The sequence below is a fragment of the Manis pentadactyla genome, chromosome 13 (genome assembly GCF_030020395.1).
Source record: "Manis pentadactyla isolate mManPen7 chromosome 13, mManPen7.hap1, whole genome shotgun sequence".
NCBI lineage: Eukaryota > Metazoa > Chordata > Mammalia > Pholidota > Manidae > Manis > Manis pentadactyla.
The window spans coordinates 106,058,777-106,080,694 of record NC_080031.1 but is presented as its reverse complement, the minus strand read 5'-3'; the positions used below and the strand labels follow the sequence as shown (position 1 = coordinate 106,080,694).

At 48.2% G+C, this 21,918-nt stretch overlaps 1 protein-coding gene across 3 annotated transcripts in view; it reads left to right on the top strand.

Annotated features, from left to right (window-relative positions):
* PPP2R2B (protein phosphatase 2 regulatory subunit Bbeta) overlaps positions 1-19,859 on the top strand; it is a 401,044-nt gene extending 381,185 nt beyond the window's left edge. For all 3 annotated transcript variants that reach the window (XM_036894677.2, XM_036894686.2, XM_036894693.2), the window contains 3 exons: positions 9,997-10,166; positions 15,980-16,071; positions 18,499-19,859. In XM_036894677.2, the coding sequence (XP_036750572.2) occupies positions 9,997-10,166; positions 15,980-16,071; positions 18,499-18,778 (542 nt within the window). In that variant the 3' untranslated portion in view covers positions 18,779-19,859. The remainder of the gene's footprint in view (positions 1-9,996; positions 10,167-15,979; positions 16,072-18,498) is intronic.
* The last annotated feature ends 2,059 nt before the right edge of the window (positions 19,860-21,918 follow it).

The window sequence follows — 21,918 nt, the reverse complement described above, 5'->3', positions numbered from 1 at the left end:
TTTCATAAAGTTACACCTGCCATGGATAACGATTTCTCTGATGGGTCTGGGCAATGTAAGTTGAAAACCTTCTGGAAAAGATTCACCACTCTAGATGCTATTCAGAGCATTCCTGATTCATGAGAAGAGATCAAAATATCAACAGAGCATTTGGAATATTAACAGGAGTTTGGGACGAGTTGATTCCAACCCTCACAGATGACTTTGAGGGGCTTAAGACTTCAGCAGAGAAACTAACTGCAAATTGGGTGGAAAGAGCAAGAAAACTCAAGTAGAGCCTGAAGATGTGATTGAATGGCAGCATCTCATGATAATGGGTGAGGAGTTGCTTCTTACAGATGAGTAAAGAAAGGAGTTTCTTGAGATGGAATCTATTCCTGGTGAAGACACAGTAAATATTGTTGAAACCACAACAAAGGATTTGGAGCATTACGTAAACTTAGTTGATAAAGCAGCAACAAGGAGATGGACTCCGATTCTGAAGGAAGTTCTGTAGGTAAAATGCTACCAAGCAGTATGCATGTATCTCATGCCACAGAGAAATGGTCATGGCAGGAAAAGCCAATCGATGAAGCAAAGGTTCCCTGTGCCTTAGTTTAGAAATCGCCACGGCCACCCCAGCCATCAGCAGTCTCCACCCTGATCAGTCAGCAGCCGTCGACACCCAGGCAAGCGCCTCTACTAACACAAAGATTGCGGCTCTCTCAAGCTCAGATGATGGTCAGCATTTTTAGCCATAAGTATTTTTAATTAAGGTAGTTACATCTGTTTAGACATAATGCTATTGCACACTTAGTAGACTACAGAATAACATAAGCATAACTTTTATGTGCACTAGAAACAAAATAAATCATACAATTTGCTTTTCTGTTATGTTCACGTTATTTAGTGGCTTGGAACCGGGCTCACAACATCTCTGAGACGTGTCTGTATTTCTTGGCTTCTGACCACGTGCCACGCACAGCACTGTTGTATCTGCTTTTATCTTTTTTTATTCTTATAACCATGTAACATGAGAAACGATATCTATGTTTTAAAGATAATGAAGCTGAATCTTAGAAAGGTATCAGAGGAGTGACAAAGATAGTCCAGCCCGTAGATGGTAGGGCAGGAGGTCTCGCCCAAGCATGTCTCACTGCACCGTCCATCAACTCCTCCTGTGCCAGCATGACAGACATACCCGAGAAGGGCCACCTGCCATTTACTGAGCCATGATCCCATCCTCCAGCCCTTCCACGTGATCTCTCTGCCAGCAGTCCTGGGATCCCCCCAGAAGGTATTTATCACATCGAGCATTTGCATCTGCTGACTCCCCTGTCTCGCTTAGGAGGCACCTTTCTTAACCCCCAAATGTCAATTCTCAGGCGTCAGCAAACTATGGTCTGCAGGCCAAATATGGCCCACTGCCTATTTCTGTCACCTTTGGTGCAGAATAAGGTTTTTGCATTTTTTATGTACAAACAAAAATCAAAAGAACTCTACTGTTTCATGACACTTAAAAATTAGATCAAATTGAAATTTCAGTGCCCAAGAATAGACTTTTATTGGAACACATGCTCATATGACTGTTTACATACTGGCTGTGTGCTTTCACTGCAAAGACAGAGCTGTGTAGTTGCAACATGGACCCTCAGTGCCTGAGATGTTTACCACCAGGATCTTCACAGAAGCTTTCTGGCCTGCAGTCTCTCCGGTGCTTACTCATCATTCAAGCATCAGCTTACTAAGTACTAAGCCTTTGCTGATCACACCAGCCCAGACCGCACCACACCAGACTGTCTCATCATTTCTTACCCCTGTGAGTTTTTGCTCTGGTTTTTTTTCTGTCTGAAAAAAGTTTTTGACTCATATATTTCTTAACTTTGAATGATTAGTCATTAAAAGGTAATATTTTTGAAGTATAATATATGCAGAAGTATTCTGAGAAAAGTCACACCAAAGAAAAGGAGCCAGTGTAACCTCTTCTAGGGTACCCGCTCATCCTCCGTGGCGCCATGCGCTGTGTTGCCACAGTGCTGCCCGGTGAACAGTTATCGTTGAATTAACACAGGGCTGTGTGAAAAGCCATGTGCTAAGGCTGAGCAACCGGGCTTCACGGTCCCCGGCTCAGAGTCCTCTGGCTCTTGCCAGGATCCAAGTTCCCAGTCTCCAGCCATGTCTGCGACTGCCATCAGGCCCTTGGTAGTACAGTGGCTGCTAATTAGATCTGAAACTGCCTCTCTGTCCTCCGCTGGTGAGAGACCAGCAGTACCAGTCTGCGGGCGATCCTAACCCTCCACGGGAAAATTACTGGCCGTTTCTCTCGTTGGGAGAAATCACCGGGTGTGTCTTCTCAACAGTACAATTACCGGCTGCATCTCAATCGCTGCGCCTCTTCCCTCCAGGGGCAAAACTGCTGCCTGCATCTCTCTGAAGGAAAATTGCCCCCTGCCTCACTGTCGGAAAAGCGCCCGTTGTGTCCCCATTAGGGGGAAATCGTCCAGTGCGTCTGCAAACAGAGAAGCGGGTCAGCTGTGCTTCTCCGCAGAAGACCTGTCAGCAGAAGGGAGCGATTCAAAACCCCGCGCGTGATTCTGACGCTGTGCCTTCCTGGGTGCGAGCAAGCCTTCTCCTCGCCCTGCATGCCTGCCTGCCCTGCCTCCCCTCCCGCCTGCCTCAGCCTCGGAGCCAGGGTGGCGGTGACAGTGTTCAGCACTGGCCGTGATGCACTTGTCCCGAGGAGGGCGCAGCTCAAAAGGTAGCCCAGAGACAGGCCGTGGCGTGTCAATGCTACAGCCCAGGGAGAAGCCCAGGCATCGGTGTGACCGGTGCCAGGCCTGTACCCTGGTCCCACGGGAAGCCACCCAGGCTGGTGGACTCGTGCCCCCTGGCTGGCCGTGAGCGCCCGGGCCCCCCGCTGAGTGCTGGACCCGGGATCTGTGCCCACCACCCCCTGGAGGGTGCGCCCTCCTCCCACCCCTGGGACAGACGGGGGCAGGGATGCCCACAAGCCGTCAGGCCGCCTGTCCAGGGCTTCGTGACTCGCAGGCAGTGGTGCTGGACCTCCACGCAGGGTTGCTGGGCTAGGAACCATGGGCCTCTCAGAGGGCTCGGCAGCCCCGGGATGGCACAGAGGGGCCCGTTCCTCTCCCGGGCCTTCAGTCAGTGCAGGGTCCATGCGCGGCCCCGAGGGGCAGGGCGCTCGGCAGCCTGGGCCCCAGCCCTCCACGGCACATCCTTCTGCCCGCAGGGCGCCCCTGTGCCACCCCTGTGCACTCCTCCAGGCCTCCCCCAAGCCGGCCGTTTGCCTCCAACTCCCCCCCTCCTGTCTGATTTCAGCCCGTCCCTGGGGTCCTGGGGCCCCATTCAGGTGTTCGGGCCTCTGAGCGCCCGCAGGTGGCCGGGTCCAGGGGCAGGGTCAAAGCGGCCGTGCTCAGCCGGGGCCATCACGCCCCTGGGGGATATTTGGCCATACCCGAAGCCATTTTTTGATTGTCACAAAACCAAAATTTAGTGGACAGAGGTTAAGGATTTTGCCAAACATCTACAATGCCCAACAGCAAAGAATTACCTGGCCCCCAAATTCAATAGTGCAAAGGCTCAGAAACATGGGTTCCTAGATTAAAGAATGGTGTGTGTGTGTGTGTGTACACACATACATTTTTTTTTTTACTTGCAGGACTTTTTAGCACCTTTAATAAGCTAATTGGGTTACCAACCCCCATGAGTAGGAATTTGCCAAGCTGGTTGGGCCTCAGAATCTGGCACACCTGACGTGTTCTGAGTGTGGTGCGGAAGGCACTTCGGGAAGGCAAGCCTAGAGTAGCAGGCGTTAGTGAAGGGAAACGGAAAGATAAAAGCAGGGGAATTCCTAGATCTTATCATCTGAAACACGGGAGGGACCTAGCAGGCAATCCTACCACCTGCATGTTCTAGACAAGGAAACTGGGCCACAAGGTTGGCAGCTGCCCAGTCATTTAAAGGAGGGGCAGTATGATGGGTTAAAAGCACAGGCTGGAAGCAGACGGAGCTCAGATCCTGGCTTAGCCCCCTGCCAGCTGGAGACCCTCTGTACCTCAGTTAGCAGATTGGACCCGTGTGTGTAAATAACATCGTCCATGAATATTGAATAAGTTAATGCATGTCAGGCACACAACACAATCGCTCAACACATACTCTGTTATGAAGGGCCGGCTAATCTGAGTCCAGCAAGGACCCCAGCCCAGCACCCCCGACTCCAGCCTAATGATCCTTCCAGTATCCCGTGGTGAGCACAGGAGGGCGGAGGAGGGGCAGAGGCATGGAAGTGCGACAGCACAGGGACGCCTGGACCGTGGGGGCCTCTCTGACTGGACTCTTGGAACGGAGGTGCCACACCGACAAAGCAGTGACAGGCTGGTGTGGAGGCCGTGCGAGAGGCGGGCAGGTGGTAGTCGAGACCCATCTCTACTCAGCAGCTGTGCAATCCTGGGCAAGTTACGCAGCCTCTCCTGGTCTGTCTCGTCTATAAATGAGGACAGTATGAGTCCTTTCCTCCTAAGTTTGAGTATACATGGGATGATGTATGCAAAGCGTGAGGACTGAGGATGGCAAGAGACGTCGTTGCTGTTTCTCCTGTCATTGGGGGTCTCTGAGACCCTGTTGGTGGAACGGACGCATCCACTGGACGGGCCCCAGGCTATAAGGGGCCCCCATCACGGCCGCTTCCTCACAGCGGGAGCAAAGCCCGTATTCTCTCCGCCATGGTTCTCTTCCTTTGGTCTCTTGATGTCTTTATTAAAAGTATAGTTGACGTACAGGTGTACAACATAGTAATCCAACAATTATATACATTAGTAACTGCTCACCACGGTAAGTGTAGTTACCCCCGTCGCCATACAAAGTTACTGCAATATAATTGACTGTACTCCCTATGCTGTGACTTACTTAATTTACAATTGGATGTTTATACCGCCTGATCCCCTTCACCTATTTTGCTGATCCCCCCACCTCTGTGCCCTCTGGCAACCACCAGTTTGTTTTCTTGTATCTTGATGTCTTTATTTTCTAGAAACTGGTTGGCAACCATGTAGGTCAGCAGGATTGCTGACGCCAAGCCAACGGTATCCAGAAGAAACACAAATTTTCATTTGTCTCAAGGACTTAAATTGGAGGTGAATAAACCATTCCTTAGCTAGGTTCTTAGTTTCCTTCCAGGGCCTGATTAATTTGTAGGTATTTTCATTTAAAAATTAAAATTAAGTTTGTCAATACTTACTCATTTAACATGTATTTACAGAGTACCTCCTATGTTCCAGAGAATAGCACAGAACAAAACAGACCAAAGCCCCTGCCGTCATGGAGCTCGCATTCTGTTCTGTTAGGGGAGACCTGATGTATTATATGTGGGTGCATGTGACCTCAGGGAGAGGGACAGTGGCAGGAAAGGCTGTCCCCGTGCTGACAGGCCTCAGGTATGAGAATCCAGGGACGAGAAATGAGGGTCTAGGGTTCTGGAAGTGAGGGTCTTGACAGGGTCGTACAAAGTTCTGGGGTCTAGGTGAAGTGCATAAGGAGGGACAAACTTCCAATTATGAAACAAGTCACAGGGAAGAAAAGTACAGCATAGGGAATATAACCCATAATAGCGGAATATCTTTGTATGTCAACAGACGGTAACTGCCGTTACTGTGGGGAGCATTTCGTAATCACGTAATTGTGGAATCACTATCTTGTACACCTGATATAATATTGTCTATCAACTATACTGAACAAAAAGTCCTGGGGTCCCCAACCTATGCTTGCCAGTGATGGTATCATGAGCCCTTGGTATAGGCGCCATGTTCCTAAGCATTTGAAATGTATTCATTCTCTGAAGGACTTTGGCTGCATAAAAAGATAGAGTAGGACTGGCCATCATCAAGAGCCTTTCATTAGTTTTTTTCTAATTAACACACAAAAATAGTGTGATAACAAGTAAAGAAAAAAAAGAGCCTTCCTGCTTTACAATTCCACGATTCTATGTAGATTCTACCCTAGTATCTTCTCACAGCATCTAAAATATGTGCCACAAGGCAGAATTGCCTCATAGTTAAGAACAAAGACTTTGAGGTCAGACAGACCTGAATGCAAAATACAACTGTACCTCAGTCTAGCTGTGTTGTCCTTGAACAGGTTACAAAACCTCTCTGTGCCTGGGTTTTCCACATCTATAAAATAAGGAATCATCATTCCTACATCAGAGGATTGTTGTAAGGATTAAATGAGATAAAACATGGAAAGTACAGGGCTTACACTAACACTATAATAAGCTTTCTATTAACAGTAATTATTAAACCCTATTAAATGTTGCTGAATGAATGAGAATTCATGGAGTTGATATTGAGCCTTGGCTATACATTGACACGTCATGAACTGCAAAGTGCTGTGCTGGTTAGGTATCTGTATCTATACCCTGCCCTCTGTGTCCTGTGTAAATAGTGGGCAAGTGATCAAAGAATTGTCTTTTTCCCTCTCACCTCCGTCTTCTGGGGCTGTCATCTTGAGACTACAGCGTTGCTGTGCTGTCTTCCCAATATGCCAAGGTTTGGAGAATAGATTCCTGGGTATGACCTTGCAAACATTCTTTATGTCATTTAAATAGTTACAGGTCCTATAGTCCTCGATCCCAAATTCTCAGTCTTTTTTTTTTTAATTGAAGTATAACTGGCTCACAGCAGTATATTAGTTTCAGGTATACAACATAATGATTCAAGTTGTATACATTACCAAATGCTCGCCACCATAAAGTAGTTACCATCTGTCACCAAAGTAGTTACAATATAATTGACTATATGCCCTATGCTGTCCTCCTCACCCCTTGTTTATTGTATAACTGAAAGTTTGTACCTTTTTTCCACTTCACCTGTTTGACCACTGGCAATATCCCTCCTCTCTGGCAACCTGCCAGTTTGTTCTCTATGAGTCTATTTCTATTTTATTGTTCTTTAGATTCCATATGTAAGTGAAATTATATGGAATTTGTCTTTGTCTGACTTATTTCACTTAGCATAATACTCTCTAGGTCCATCTGTGTTGTTGCAAATGGCAAGATTTCATTCTTTTTTGTGGCTGAGTAGTATTCCACTGTGTATATATTGGCATCATCTTTATCCATTCATCTATAGATACTTAGGTGGCTTCTGTATCTTTGCTATTGTAAATAATGCTGCCGTAAACATAAGGGTACATATGTCTTTTTGAGCTAATGTTTTTTTCTTTGGGTAAGTACCCAGAAGTGGAATTTCTAGATCCTATGGTATTTCTCTCATTAGTTTTTTTCAGAAACCTCCATGCTATTTCTCATAGTGGCTGTGCCAATTTATATTCCCACCAGCAGTGTATGAGAGTCCCCTTTTTTCCACATCCTTGCCAACACTTGTTATTTCTTGTCTTTTGGCTAGTGGCCATTCTGACTGGTGTGAGGTGATATCTCACTGTGGTTTTGATTTGCATTTTCCCTGATTAGTGATGCAGAGCATCTTTGCATGTATCTGTTGACCATCTGTATGTCTTCTTTGAGACAATGTCTATTCAAGCCCTCTGCCCATTATATAATCAGATTGCTTGTTTTTTTGGTGTTGAGTTATATGAGTTCTTTATATATTTTGGATATTAGCCCCTCGTTGGATATATCATTTGCAAAAATCTTCTTCCATTCAAGGGTTGCCTGTTCGTTGTGTTGGTGGTTGTCAGAGTCCTGATGAATGAAGTGTGATTGGCTGATATAGAGGCACTACATGCTAATGATGATTACAAATAGCAACTGACATTTATTGAGGACTTACCGTGTGCCAAGCAACACACATCTCCATTCTGTAGCTGGGAAAACTGCATCTCCCAGTAGTAAACAAAATGTGAACAGCTGGTCAGTGACTGGAGGAGTGGAGTCCCTCCAGAGCACAGCTGGCTAAGCCCTGCCCACCTACTGCCTCCAGCTCTCCTGCAGGGGCCCCAGGGCGTCCACTCCTCTCTCTGTGGAGATGTTTGCATGGGGTGTTCCTGGGTCCCCAGCCCCAGTGAAATCACCTTGAATAGAAACTAATGTGAAAATCGAATTCTTAACTATGAGGATACCAGTCAGAGTCATTAATGCTCAGTCGAAGTCCATGAGGTAAGCATGTGACTAAGACATGGGGTCGGAGACTGTGATGAGCTCCTGTGTTTCTGCAGCAATGGGCTTTTTAATTATCGAGTTCAGTTCTGATTGATCGGGTTTTTCATTCTCTTAAATGGTTCTGTAAAAGTTAGTATTTAGGCTTGTGGTTTAATTCGGCAAGGTTTGAAAGAGAACTCATTATATTCTTCGGTTCTCTTCCTAGATTTTGACCCTGTGTGAGTGTGTTGAGCAGGCAGGAAGGAGGAAGTGCTGGCAAATGAGTTAAAGTAGCCGCAGGCTGGTGTTTGGTTCGGTGTGATACGAAATGGTGATACGAGCACGTATTGAGTGAAACCATACTCGATCATAATCACCGCAGGTCAGAATGATCAGGTGCCAGCCAATGTCATACACGCTGAGCACAGAGAAGGCAAAGAATTCATTGATTTAGCGGGGTTTGGTTCCAATAAACCAATATTTATTTATCATTTGTATGCAAGACTCTCAGTACAGAGATAAGAAAGCCAAAATCCTGTCCTCAAGAAGCTCACATCCTAGCCGAGATAAAACAAAGACATGGACTGTTAAATAATAATGTGAGAAATGATAGTTCATGTGAGAATAGCCAGGCCAAATGTGATGGGGCTTCAGAGAAATGATCATTTGGGGCTAACATAACATGGAAAAGATGAGGCACCTGAATCAAGCAGAATTTGAATCAAGAAGGAATGATTAGGCAGAACACAAAAATGGGAGACATCATGATGTATTTTCTACATCCAATCCGAACCAGAGACGTTGAGGATTAAGGTAGAAAGACAAGGCAGCTGACAGTGGGCTCAGATATCCAACTGAGGCACCGTGCCTTTATTCCTTGTAACTGAAAATCCACTGAAGCTATTGAGAGATGTGAGTGTCTAGATACCAGAGCACACAGAGAGTATACACGAAAGACATCACAGCCACAGTTTACTAATGAGACTGAGGCACAGAAAAGCTAAGTAACTTGCCTGAGGTCACAAAGCTAGTAAATGGCAGCCTGACCTTAGACACAAGGCAGCAAAGCCCCACTATTCAACACCATGATCCAAGAACTATGAGAAAACTGTATGTGAAATGCACACAAAAACCTGTATGTGAATGTTCATAGCAACAGTATCCATAATAGTCAAAAAGTAGAAACGACCCAAATGTTCATCAACTGAGGAATGGATTGACATTCGTACAATGGAATATTATTCAGCCATAAAAAGGAAGGAAAGATGAGTCATGCTTCAACATGGTGAACCTTAAAAATATTATACTAAGGGAAAGAAGTCAGTCACCACCACCCCCAAAACAAAACATTACACTATGGGAGGTTTCCAGAAAAGGCAATTTCACAGAATAAGAAAATAGACAAATAGTCACCAAGAGCTACAGGAGTAGGGAATGGGAAGTAACTGCTAATGGGTATGGAGTTTTTGGGGGAGGGTTTGGTGGAAAAGTTCTAAATTTAGATTGTGGTGATGGCTGCACGACTGTGTGATTACATCTCAAAAAAGCTATAAAAAAAAAAGTATTTCCAAGGTGTCTCCAGGTTTGGGTATGTGCAATGACATCCGGAGACCAGGGGACATGTGAAATGGAGTTGGACGCGTAGACCTGGAGCTTGGAAACAGTCAGTGCCAGACTTCTGGATGGGACAGGACCCATGCCAGTGCTCCCGTGAGAAAGAAAATACCGAAACCAGCTTTCTCTGCTGCCAGGGAGCTGACCGTACCCTGTTAGCAACTCACTTACCTTCTGCAGAGTACAGCCCTATTCCACGTTAGACTGTTGGCTTTCTAGCTGGTCCAAACATGGGCGAGTCCGTTGATACAGAGGTGCTGATTTCGTCTTGTGTCGCTTTTGTTTTGCAGTTTTTGAGGAGCCAGAAGATCCCAGCAACCGGTCGTTTTTCTCTGAAATCATCTCTTCAATTTCGGATGTGAAGTTCAGCCACAGTGGGAGGTATATCATGACCAGAGACTATCTGACCGTTAAAGTCTGGGATCTCAACATGGAAAACCGCCCCATCGAGACTTACCAGGTACAGACCACCAACCACCCAGAGGTATACGACCATGTCCTCTGGGCTTGCGGGTCAGCCTCTGCCTGCGAAGGCTCACAGAGCAGCTAAGAAAAGGCGGTGCATCCTGACAGAGTCGGTAAAATGGCACAGCCTGGAAGCAACATTGGAGTTCAGGCAAGGGTGCATATGAAGGGGCTAGAATTCGATTCAACCTGTATCTGCTGAGCACCTAGTGTGGGGTGGATGAGACATGACAGACAGATGGCCTGCTTTTCTGGAACCAGCTGGCCGGTGGAGAAGCCAGGTGAAGAACAGGGCACTGAGTAGGTGGTGATGCAGAGGGGGTATTGCGTGCCATGGGAGCACGTGCAGGGATGGCCAGCCTGGGGGGAAGAGAATGATTTCTTAATGTGGTGTGTTCAGAAAGGAGATCTTTACCACTTGAATATAGAACTCGGAGGCAGAAAGAAGGGCCTGCAGATGCAAGTCCTGAAATCATAGGTTAGCTTATTTTGTCTTTCAGCTGGGTACAATGGAAAGCCATGAAAAGGTTTTATGCAGGAAATAATAGTTCCTTTTTTGCTTTTGCCTTGTGTTGCATGTTGCAGTTTGCCAAACAGACTGAAGGAGTTTAGATTGGAGATGATGGCAGTTTTGCTGAAATGGTGACGTGCAGAGGGAGGGAGAGCTAGCATGGAGGGTCTGTGAGGGCGCATTCGCTGCTTAAATGTGGAGGGAAGTCAAATCAGGAAGGCTGCGTGGAGGCTTCGGCTTAAGTGTTGGCTAGATGGTGGGTAGAATTACTGAGAAAAGGAACCAAGGCGGAGCCCTGTTCAGGAGGGCTTTCTGAAGGTGGAAGAGTAGACTTTGAGGCAGAAGGGATTTGAAGAAGCGAATTCCAGGCAGAAGTACAATGGAAGCAACGATTGAGAGACAGGGATACATTGGTCTTATTTTAAAATATGATGTGTTGGGTTAGTTAAAAGGAAGTGGGGAAATTCAGACAGAGGGATTTGACATATTTTTTTCTTGAGGCATAATTCACAGGCTGTAACATTCACCCTCCCAAAGGGTATGTTCGTATATTCACAAAGTCGTGGCACCGCCACCATCATCTAGTTCTAGAGCATTTTCATCTTTGACTAACATCTGAAAATGAATGTTCTGATTGTGCTGGAAAGCAGAAACTAAACAGTTACAGAGATATTACCACATTCTGGCAAGGGTATTGTAACGGAGGCAGCCGGATTCTTGACATGTTTCCAAGGTAAATCCAACAGGATTGGATGACGGCTTTGATGTGGGTTGTAAAAAGGAAGGCACTGAGGATCACTGCAAACCAGAAAAGAGGCCACTTCATGTAGATGAGGAAATCGAGTTTGGTTTTGGGCATGTTGAGCCAATGAAGATCCAGAAATGGCTAGGAGGTACCTCGGTGTGAGACCGGATGTATCTAGGCAGAGGAAATAGATTTGATGAGAGAGCCTGGAGAAACGTGCCTGTGAAGGCAGGAGGAAGATAGGGGGGGTGTCATGGAGCCGCGAGCAGGAGGGTCGGCTGCCCAGGGCTGTGGCCGGACCGAGTGGGAAAGGACCGAGCACCGACCGCTGGCCTGGGCGCTGCGGGGATCACGGTGACCTGAATGAGAGAGGAGTAGGTAAGGTGGTGTGAATCCTGCCCGCCTCACAGCCCAGCTCCTAGCACCTGCCCCCATGCTCTCCTCCCAGCCCTCACCCTCAGCCCAGGGCTACCGCCAGCACGGGCGGCCCCTTCCAGCTGCACAGACATCTCACTGCAGAAGGGAGGGCAGCGAGGACGGGACCCCGAGTTGGGGGTGGTACTGACCGAGGCACGGCCTGCCGGAGATCCCTGACTAGGGACGTAGCTGCATGGCAGCAAGAGCAGGTCATACTTTTATTTTAGGGGAAGGCTTTTTAGAGCAAAGCTAGTTTTAGAACATAGCTAGCTCACTGTGACCTGGAACCATCGGATTGTGGTTCTCAAACCAAGTTCATCTAGTGGTAGACTTGGAAGCCTTTGTAGAACACCAAGAAATGGATATCAAAGCACATGTGTTGAAATGTCACAAATTTTAACTTATTGCGTCTTTAGATGGAATATTTCAAAGCAATTTCATTAAATGTACACACTATAACAAAGATGGTGCATAAACTCTGAGTGCCTAGAACACCGTTGAAAAAGATTCTAAGGCCCAGTCCCACGGGAAAGAATAATCAATGACAATTAACCAGGTACTAATGCCTGACCTGGGAAATGAGTACCGCTCCTGCTGTGTATTTTCATGCATGCATCAAATGACATTGAGCATATTTCCATGAATAAGAAGCTGTAGACTTTAGTATTATTAGCTATTTCGAACAGCGTTTGGCAAACTACAACTTGTGGGCCAAATCCATCCTCCATCTGTTTTTATAAAAATAGTTTTATTGAACCACAGCCACACCTGATCATTCACATCTTGTCTGTGGCCACTCCCACGCTACATCAGACGTCCCACAGAGCCTAAAATACTTACCATCTGACCTTTTACAGGAAAAATTTGTCAAGCCCTGAAATACAAGAACTGACCACTGCAGTCCGCTCTCACCGGGCCTCCCAAGCAGTCCATCAGTCACACAGCACCAGGCCCCCGAGGGCTCATGACTGGGGAACCACGGTTCTGGGGGGCTCAATTTTGTGCCAGGACGGCCGTACACAAGATAACAGGATGAGTTTTAAGTCCTCCCTCACTCTGCTGTCTACGTGTTTCTCATAAATATGTCTTCATTTATTCTCTCCTCCCATGGAGAAGGGTCCATCTCATTTGCCTAAGTTTTTTTTTTTAACAACAGAACATAAAGACAATATACCCTCATAGCTGCTCTGCTCAGTCGGAGGCCGGCAGGAGCTTCCTGGAGCTAAGGTGCTGGGGAGAACATGGTTCAGAGCAGAAATTCCTCCTGACTTAGGTCTTTCAAGAATTATCTCTAGAGTTCTTGGCTATGTAGTTGTTGTCAGTGGACCCACATTTCCAAAGCACATGTTTCGATACTTACTTCTCACCCATGATGTTTCTACAAGACAAAATGCCAAAGGTGAGTGGTCAGGGAGGGTTCATAAAGAGAAGACAGGCCGAGCCGGGCCCTAAAAGGCACACCACCGCCCTATTGATTAACCTTACTGCTCTGCCTGTCAAAATCCTAATTATTTTAAGACGGTATTTGGTACTCCACCTACCAAAAACAAAAGGAAGCGTGGGTCATTATAGTGAAATGAGGTAATACTCCTTCCCCTTTCTATAATTTTACAGTTTCTTGACCATGGGCAGACTCTGAGAAGTCGTGCATCATAGAAACCTGTTTAACCAAGTGTTTTCAGAACTGGTTTCTCCTCAGAACACGCCTGCCTATGCTGGGCCTTAAAAGTGTTCCATGCCAGAGAATAGGAAGGAGTAGGGGGAGATGATAGAGCTGAAAATAAGGATCTATTTTGCTCATCTTTTTCTTCCAAAAAATAGGAGCGCTGGAGTACTAGAATGGCAAATCTGCCCTTCAATGCCCACTGGGCTGACTCCCAGCTCGGCATCCTTCCCCCTCAGAAGCCCCCGCCTGGCCTCCTGCTAGTGCACGGAGTACCGGAGCAAGTGTCAGTGATAAAGACAAGAACAGGAAAAGACCAGGACAGGCCCACGCTGACCCCAAGGCCAGGTCGGCTCTGCACCTGTCTTTTAAATAAAGTTCATTGGAACACAACCCCCACTCGTTTGTCTCTGTACCCTGTATGGCTGCTTCTGCATCACAAAGGTAAAGCTGAGCAGTTCTGACAACAGCCATTTGGCCCACAAAGCACAAAAGCTTACTCTCTGGACCAAGAATCAGCCCTCTTTTTAGCCCCTTGGACTTACATCTACTTTGCTCAGTCTTCACAGTCACTAGAGATCTTCACCCTTACAAACAAATGGCGCTCTAGACCGGACCTGAGCCACTTCCAGTCTGCCCAAAGGGTGGCAGGAGAGGAAGGGAAGGTCAGTGAGCCCATTGACAGCAGAGCTGCCGAGCCCAGGACATAAGCCCTGCCCCTGCCTCCCCTTTTCTCCCAAAGCCCTGCCGTAGACCTGTTGCCCTGAGCAGGTACCCTGACCAAGCCCACAACTGTCTAGGAACAAGAGATTAAAGGTGGAGAAAATTAATTTGCACTGTCCAAATATCTCAGCTCTCAAATACCCAAAACATCTAATGGCACCTGAGATAAACCTGACCTCATTCCTTGGCCCAGTGCTAAGCACGCAGCTGGGCCTCTGAGCGCATGTCCAGCAGAACTCCGGAGTCAAGAATCACCCTCAGGAGGGGGCCCGGCTGCACAAAAAGGGGGACAGAACCATCACTCTTAATCCAAACAAAGTGAACCCTTTTCGTGACATCCCTCTGCCTTCACCCAATTCCGTCTCCCTCTGGCCCCACTTCAGTTCATTATCGCGGCTCCTGCCTCGTGCCGAGACCCCCACATAGGCTGAGGCTCATGTGGCGGAGCGAGCGAGGAAGGCAGGCTGCGAGAGCCGCGTGTGCCCCAGGACCTGAATCCCGGGGTTCAGTTCCCGTTCTGGCACTGCCTCTCCTGCGTGGTCTGGGACAAACGACATCATGCCCCATGTTTCATGCCTCATAAAAAGAAGAGAGTGATAGTGCCTTCATCCTAAGATGGTTGAAGGGGTGAAAGGGGATTGTGCGGGTAAAGCTCCTGAGTCGTAATCTAGCACATTGTGTGCGCCCACCATTATTACCAGTCCCTACTGGGGGGTTCAGTGGGGCTCACCCTCGGAGAAAACTGAACCCAGGTTACTGTCCTCTGAGTCTTACTCGTCTGCCTGTTTGGCATCTAAACGTCACTGGAGAAAAATGCCCATGCTGCCCAGTCTCCCTCGACGTTCTCGCCCAGCGCCTCCACGGGCCCTCAGAGCCCCCCACAGCCCTGCGCTGCCAGCGCCCGCCCCCTCCTCACGCTCAGACGATGGCCTTGCTTCCCGTCTCAGTGAAAGAACAGAGACAGGAGGGAACTGCCGCTCCCTCTGGGGTGGCACCCTGCACGTCAGCGCCCGCTGCACAGCAGCGCCGGCATAGACGTCTCCACATGAGCGCACCCGAACCTGAACGTGGCCACCCTGTCCCTGCCCTGACTCAAGAGGAAGATGCAGGAGCCAGTTTGGGCCCCACGCCTCACAGCGGCTGCACCCCCCAGTCCTCTCAGCTCTCCTTCCAAACACGTGGGGGTCTGCCTGCTGCCCACCGCTGCTGGCCCCCCGGCCCCAGCCGTCACCTATCGCCCAGGTCATGTGGCCGGTCTCCCTGCCTCTGCCCCTGAATCCTTATCACGTCACCACACAGCAGGCTCGGTGATCCTGTGATGTCTCCTCTGCTTACCCAGAATTAAGGGCCCTCACGAAGGGGTCATCTGCCCCCTGCACGGGGATGAATTCTGTTCACTGCTTTATCCCAAGCACATAGCAGGCATCCAACACATATCTGTGCAGTAAAAGAATGAATGAATGGTGCTTTCTAACGCCTGTTGGCAAACCAACTTGGCCCTCGGTGGGCCCCGCCCGCTGCCGCTGTCTGCCTAAGCGCGCGGCTGATGCGCGCTGGCCCTGTAAGCAGCTCACCAGCTCTTCCCGACGTCCCACAGCGGGAGAGGCCGACCCTGGGGGCAGACCCGGGGCTCGGATTCCAGGCCGTGTATACTGAGAGAATTAACCGCTTACATCAAAGAGGAGAAAGTCACAGAAATAATCATTTTCAAAATAATAACCGGCCCTCTGATGTGTTTCCCCCCACCAGGTCCATGACTACCTCCGCAGCAAGTTGTGCTCCCTCTACGAAAATGACTGCATTTTTGATAAATTTGAATGTGTGTGGAATGGGTCAGACAGGTAAGAAAGGCTCTGTGGCCGGGGAACTTCCCACAGGTGGGCCCTCCCCTTGCAGGGGCCCTGGGCAGGCTTCTTCTAGGTGGGGTGCGGCCAAAAGGAGGTCAGCGATCAGGCCCGAGGTCTCTGGATGACCCTGGGGTCAGGCCTGGGACAAGGGGAGGGATGGAGTGGGGATCGTCTTTCGGGACTAGCATGGGTAGCCATGCAACATCAATGAGAAAACGCTGTGTGTCCTACATGCACCCCCAGAGCTAGGTCAACGTGTCTAAAATGAAGATCGCTAATAGTCCATCAACAAATTCCAGCTTGAGTAGTTGAGATTATTGCAAAGCATACTTTTAGATTGAGAACTATCCTTTCAAGCTGCTAGTGTAGACCTGGGCGAAGGCTCCACTGGTTCATTAGCTGCGTTCTAGTTGGCCTCATTTACCACATTCCCTCAAAGTGATTTATTACTGTTTTAAGGCCTTTGAGTTCAACAATGCCTCCTCATATTACCTCCCAGTAGTTCATTTGTAGTTTGACAAATACAGATGATTCTCTGACTTCCAGGAGAACAAAGTACGGGCTACTGGGGGCTGATTTAGTTCCTCGGGGCCCCCTTCATCCACAGCAGCCCTGGGGAGCACAGAGATGCCCTCGTGGCAGGGCACGTGGTGACGCAAGCTGTTAGTCCACAAGCTGTCACGCTCTGATTAGGGTTTGGCTTTCTTGGCTAATGAACCAAAATAAGCCTCCCACTTAGGAGGCCTCGAGGAATCCGCAGCGGAGGACCCCAGTCACCCTGCGCAGTTAGTGTGGAGCCGACGGAAGTGCGAGCAAAGCACTGTGACACGTGAGCCGAAGCTCCCACGGAGAGACCAGCCCCAGCCCCATTGCTTATGTCCACCTCAATAACTTATTCACTGATCCGCTGCTTATTATTAATACATTGTCTTTATTTGCCGCTGTTATTCCAATTTCCCCTCTATCTTAACCTAGAACCAAAACCTACCCCATTAGGCACCGTCACACCACATCACACTATTTAATCCTGACCACAGTCTGACAAAGTCGTTTCCATCATCCCCACTTTACAACTGAGGAAACCGAGGCTTAGTAAGTAAAGTAACCTGCCTCGGCGCATAAGCTAATAAGTAGCAGAGACAAGAAGAAGAAATTCTGAGGTTCAATCCCAGAATCAACATTCTTTCCATAACATACAGTTTCTTTCCATAACCAAGAGAGTTTCACTCTTGGCTCAGGTTAGGTCGAGATTTCTCTGTGTAAAAACAAGTGGGGTCCAGATAGTAACTGCATTGGGAGGGGGGGCAGTGAGGATTTGATACGTGGGTAACTGCTGAACCACTTGCATTGTATACTTGAAATCAGTGTAAGATTGTGTATCAACTGTACTTCAGTAAAAAACAAATTGCAAGTTGGGTCGTGGAGAAAGCAGATGTGGGACACTCACTGGCAGTGTGACATTGGGTACGTTACTTTTCCTCGTGTGTAAAACCCTCGGAATGATCGAAGCTGAAACAAGACCGGGCGTTAAAGCCCTGAGCATCCCGCCTACAAGGCGACACGGCTCACTCGCTGCAGAGATACATGCACCACAGTGCCCGTGTCCTGGCCAGAAACCACATCTGACCCTGCATCAGTATGTTGGGCACAGCTGATGAAACACCCCAAAAGTTACCCCCGACTGTGGCCCAGTCAGCCGGCTTCCCTTCCCCTCTCCACACACCCAAGTCGTGTGAACACAGAGGGGACACTGTGCTCCCCCTTCCTAGCCAGCCAGCCGGACCATCACCCAGGGGCAGCCATGTGAACAGCATCACCGCCCCCTCAGCCTGTCCCCAGGTCCCAACTGTCACCTGGAAGAGTCAGTCCCTCGCTTCTGGAAGGCGTCTGGCATTCACTGCCCTCGCTCAGTGGTAGATATGCCCGAGAGTGCGTCACTCTCGCTAAAACATAGAAATCATCTGTCAGTCCGCTACAAAGTCTTAGTTCCCCATCCCGGCCCTTTTAAAATTCAGATTTTCTCTCTTCACGAGTGAGACCATGGCGACATCCATTTCTAAGCAGGTTTTCAGAATAGGCTGGGTTTAGAGCTCCTTCCTAGCAGAGGGAAGGACACGCACGGGCCAGCATGCTGTGCCGATTCCAGAACGCCTTGGAGGCCAGGCAGCCCGGAGCCCCCCTGGCAGCCGTGCCTTCAATGTGCACAACAATTCCCTGTTTTCAGATGTGCTCCCTCTTTGATCATGTAGCTCCAGCCTCACAAACCTGATGCGGTTCCTTGAAGCCTCCAGGCTCCTTCCCTGAGCCAGAGAACCAAACGGGATCCATCCACCAGCAGTAAGAACTCCGGAAAAACCCATCAGGGCTCTGTCACCGCCTCTGTCCCCAGCCCTCAGTCACTCCCCATTTCCTGTCTTGCAGTGTCATCATGACCGGCTCCTACAACAACTTCTTCAGGATGTTTGACCGCAACACTAAGCGCGATGTTACCCTTGAGGCCTCGAGGGAAAACAGCAAACCCCGGGCTATCCTAAAACCACGAAAAGTGTGCGTGGGGGGCAAGCGGAGAAAAGATGAGATCAGTGTCGACAGTCTGGACTTTAGCAAAAAGATCTTGCACACAGCTTGGCATCCTTCAGAAAATATTATAGCAGTGGCGGCCACAAATAACCTATATATATTCCAGGACAAGGTTAACTAGAAGGACAAGTTATTACTTAATAATCTCACATACTGAATACTAGTCAAACACGTTTTTAAATGTTTCTTTGGGTCTTCATTTGATGCATTGACATTAATTTCCCTATGCAGGAAATAATTGGAGTAGAGTTAAAGGGGTCCAACTTTCCCAAAGCCCCATTTCTAAAAAACTTCTGTCAAACCCAATAGGTTCCCAGACACTTCTGTTTAGAATGGAGAGCTGCCAGCTAACAGTGATTCTTCCATAGTTGACTTGAATTTCTGATGCTTTTATTGCCCTGTTTTCTCTGGTGGGTCCAGTGTTTTGTTTCTAGGTGTCTACTGAGATAAAATGAGGTTGTCTGTAGTATTTAAAGAGAAAAGAGATAAGTTTTTTTTTAATTAAGCAATTCCATTTGATTGGAAAAAATCAACAAAAAATAAACACCGTTTACTCTTAGAGAAATTCTCCTTGTCTTGTGAAAAATCAGAACTAGTTAGCGTCTCCTGCCCCTACAGCCCTTTCTATTTCCTTCCATTTTCAACAATTTCATTTGAGCCAGAGATTTATTTCACGAGGCTGCAAAAAGATGCAGGTTGAGAAGGAAGGGACACAGCAACACGGCTCTACTACTTCTTTGTAAGCACCAAGGAAACAGCCTGAGAATTTGGCTGGAAACACTCTGAACCCTTCGGGGGCCCTAAAGAGAACCCTTCCAGGCAGTGCTTCTCAGAGCTGGCTCGGCAGAACCAAGTGGGGCCACATTCCCTCTGCTGCTTTGTTACTCTCGCTTTTTGTCATTCCGAGTGGCTCCAAATAATCCTCTGCTTACATGTTGGTTGGCTTTTTCTCTCCAACCTTTTCCAGCTTATTTATTCCACTGACTTTAAAGGCCGAGTCCTGGTTGTTCATTATCTGGCGCCCTGGACGAAGTCACGGCCCCACCCCGGCTCCCAGAGAAAGGCTGGTCTGTTCTTTCTGGGTGTTTCTCCTAGGCAGCCCCCTCCCTCTTCCTGGGCTGGCTAACCAGAAGTAACAATCCATCAATCCCCATTGTTGCCAGAACAAAAAATGGCCAATAAAAAGGCTGATTTGTAAAGTTCGGTCAAGTGCTTCTAACCCACTGCAGACCATCTGGAAAAACGGACTGTCGAGCTCTCCTCCTGCAAAACGGAACAGGGAGGGATGGAGAGGCTTTGACACTGAAGTGAAGTCTGCTTGAACCGAGGGGGTCTAGTTCAGCCTCCACCCTCTTTTGGGACTCAGACCTCCAGAAAGAGCCCAAGTGACTTCAAAGGACTTGCAAATTGGAAGCAGAGGCTCAGGGAGGCGGTGGGCGGTACCTGGAGAGCTGGGTCTGGGGTTAGCGTCTCTATACCTGTCCTGATGACTCACTGTCTCTCATTTCCATCTAGTGAATAGGAAGCAGCTTGAGATGAGTGTTTTTCTTTTAAAGAGACATTTCCTTTCGGTTTGTGTATTTATGAGAAGTACCAACTTTCAAGTGTAATTTGCTTTGGAGGAGAAGAATAGAGTATAAGAACCATGTTTCAGTTCTAAGCTTCTCTCCATGTAGTAACAGTTTTTTGGTAGGGAAACAACTACTTAGTGAACACAATTGTTGTAAGAGGAAGCCCAATTTCAGGAACATTGAAACATGAAAAAGCACGTTCCTGAAACATGAAAAAGCGCGTCAGAGTTGAAGCGGCACGCGGACGGCCACGTCAGCCTCTTCCCACGCCTCTCATCTTCCCAAAGCGAAAGCTTCTCCCGGCCTCGTCCATACAGTGACTCATCAATTTCCCCAACTCGGAAAATTGTGGTATCAGACCAGTGGGGTTTTGTCCTAAGTTTGCTGTCAACCTCCTTAGGGCCTTCTCTCTGCTGCTCCGAGGCTCGGCTCCTCTGTCTGTACCAGGTGGGGGTCGGATCGCTGTTCCTCAAACTTAAGCATCAACCCACCTTTCAGTGTTCCTGAAATTGGGCTTCCTCTTACAACAATTGTGTTCACTAAGTAGTTGTTTCCCTACCAAAAAACTGTTACTAAATGGATTGTAGCTTAGAACTGAAACATGGTTTCTTATACTGTATTCTTCTCCAAAGCAAATTACACTTGAAAGTTGGTACTTCTCATAAATATACAAACCAAAAGGAAACGTCTCTTTAAAAGAAAAACACTCATCTCAAGCTGCTTCCTATTCACTAGATGGAAATGAGAGACAGTGAGTCGTCACGACAGGTATAGAGACACTAACCCCAGCAGTACTGCTCATTTAACATTTACTGAACTCACCGTTTTTAAAAGCAAGACTCAGCCGCCACCAAAATTATCATGAAATGTCAGTTTCAATGTTATTTTTTTTTCTAACATTAAAATAATCATATAGCCATTAATGCAACATGTATGCTTGCACCACCTACAATCATTTTATGGCCCACCAGGAGCATGCTTATCAAACTTGGGACACTGAGTAACTGCTATCACAGAACATTTAAGCCTTTGGAGGCATTGGGGAGCCTCAGTGGACTGGGGTTCTTCACAAGTGGGAGTCAAGAGTGCTCCCCAGAATACATATATGAACAATTTTGGTCATGCGGTTAAGGGGTCCCCGGGTCCCCTACAGTCTGCCTGTGGACTCCCCATGAAAGCCCGCACACTAGTCTAACACCCTCAGCACACAGGTGTGCAGCCAGAGACCCAGGGAGTGGGAGGGATCGGCCGACGCTGTTGGTGCTAAGAGCAGAGGACAGCCATCCTCTCCTCCACCCCGCACAAAGGATGCCCCCGGAAAACCACCCAAGACCCCCTAGACAGGAGCAGGAGTGGAGGGCCCTCAAGATCAGGCCTTAGCAATAGCCACCGCCATGTTTCAGCCATGACCTGCTCTGTGCCAGGCACTGAACTAGGTACCTTACAGCTATACCATCGCCTGCCACCCAGGGCTGGTGATTTTCCTGGACGGGGGCACCTAGAAATCAGTCCGTTTTCCAGCTGACACTTGGCACTACCTGACAGCTGCCTTACCACCTCCCCTGTGGTTCGCTGGGCTCCAGGAGCCCCGCACCACTTCGTACACACCACTGCTTGGCACAAGCCGCTAGGCTACTGGGGGAAAGGGGGAGCCACAGCCTCCCGCGCCTTTATCAGAGTCATCCTAATG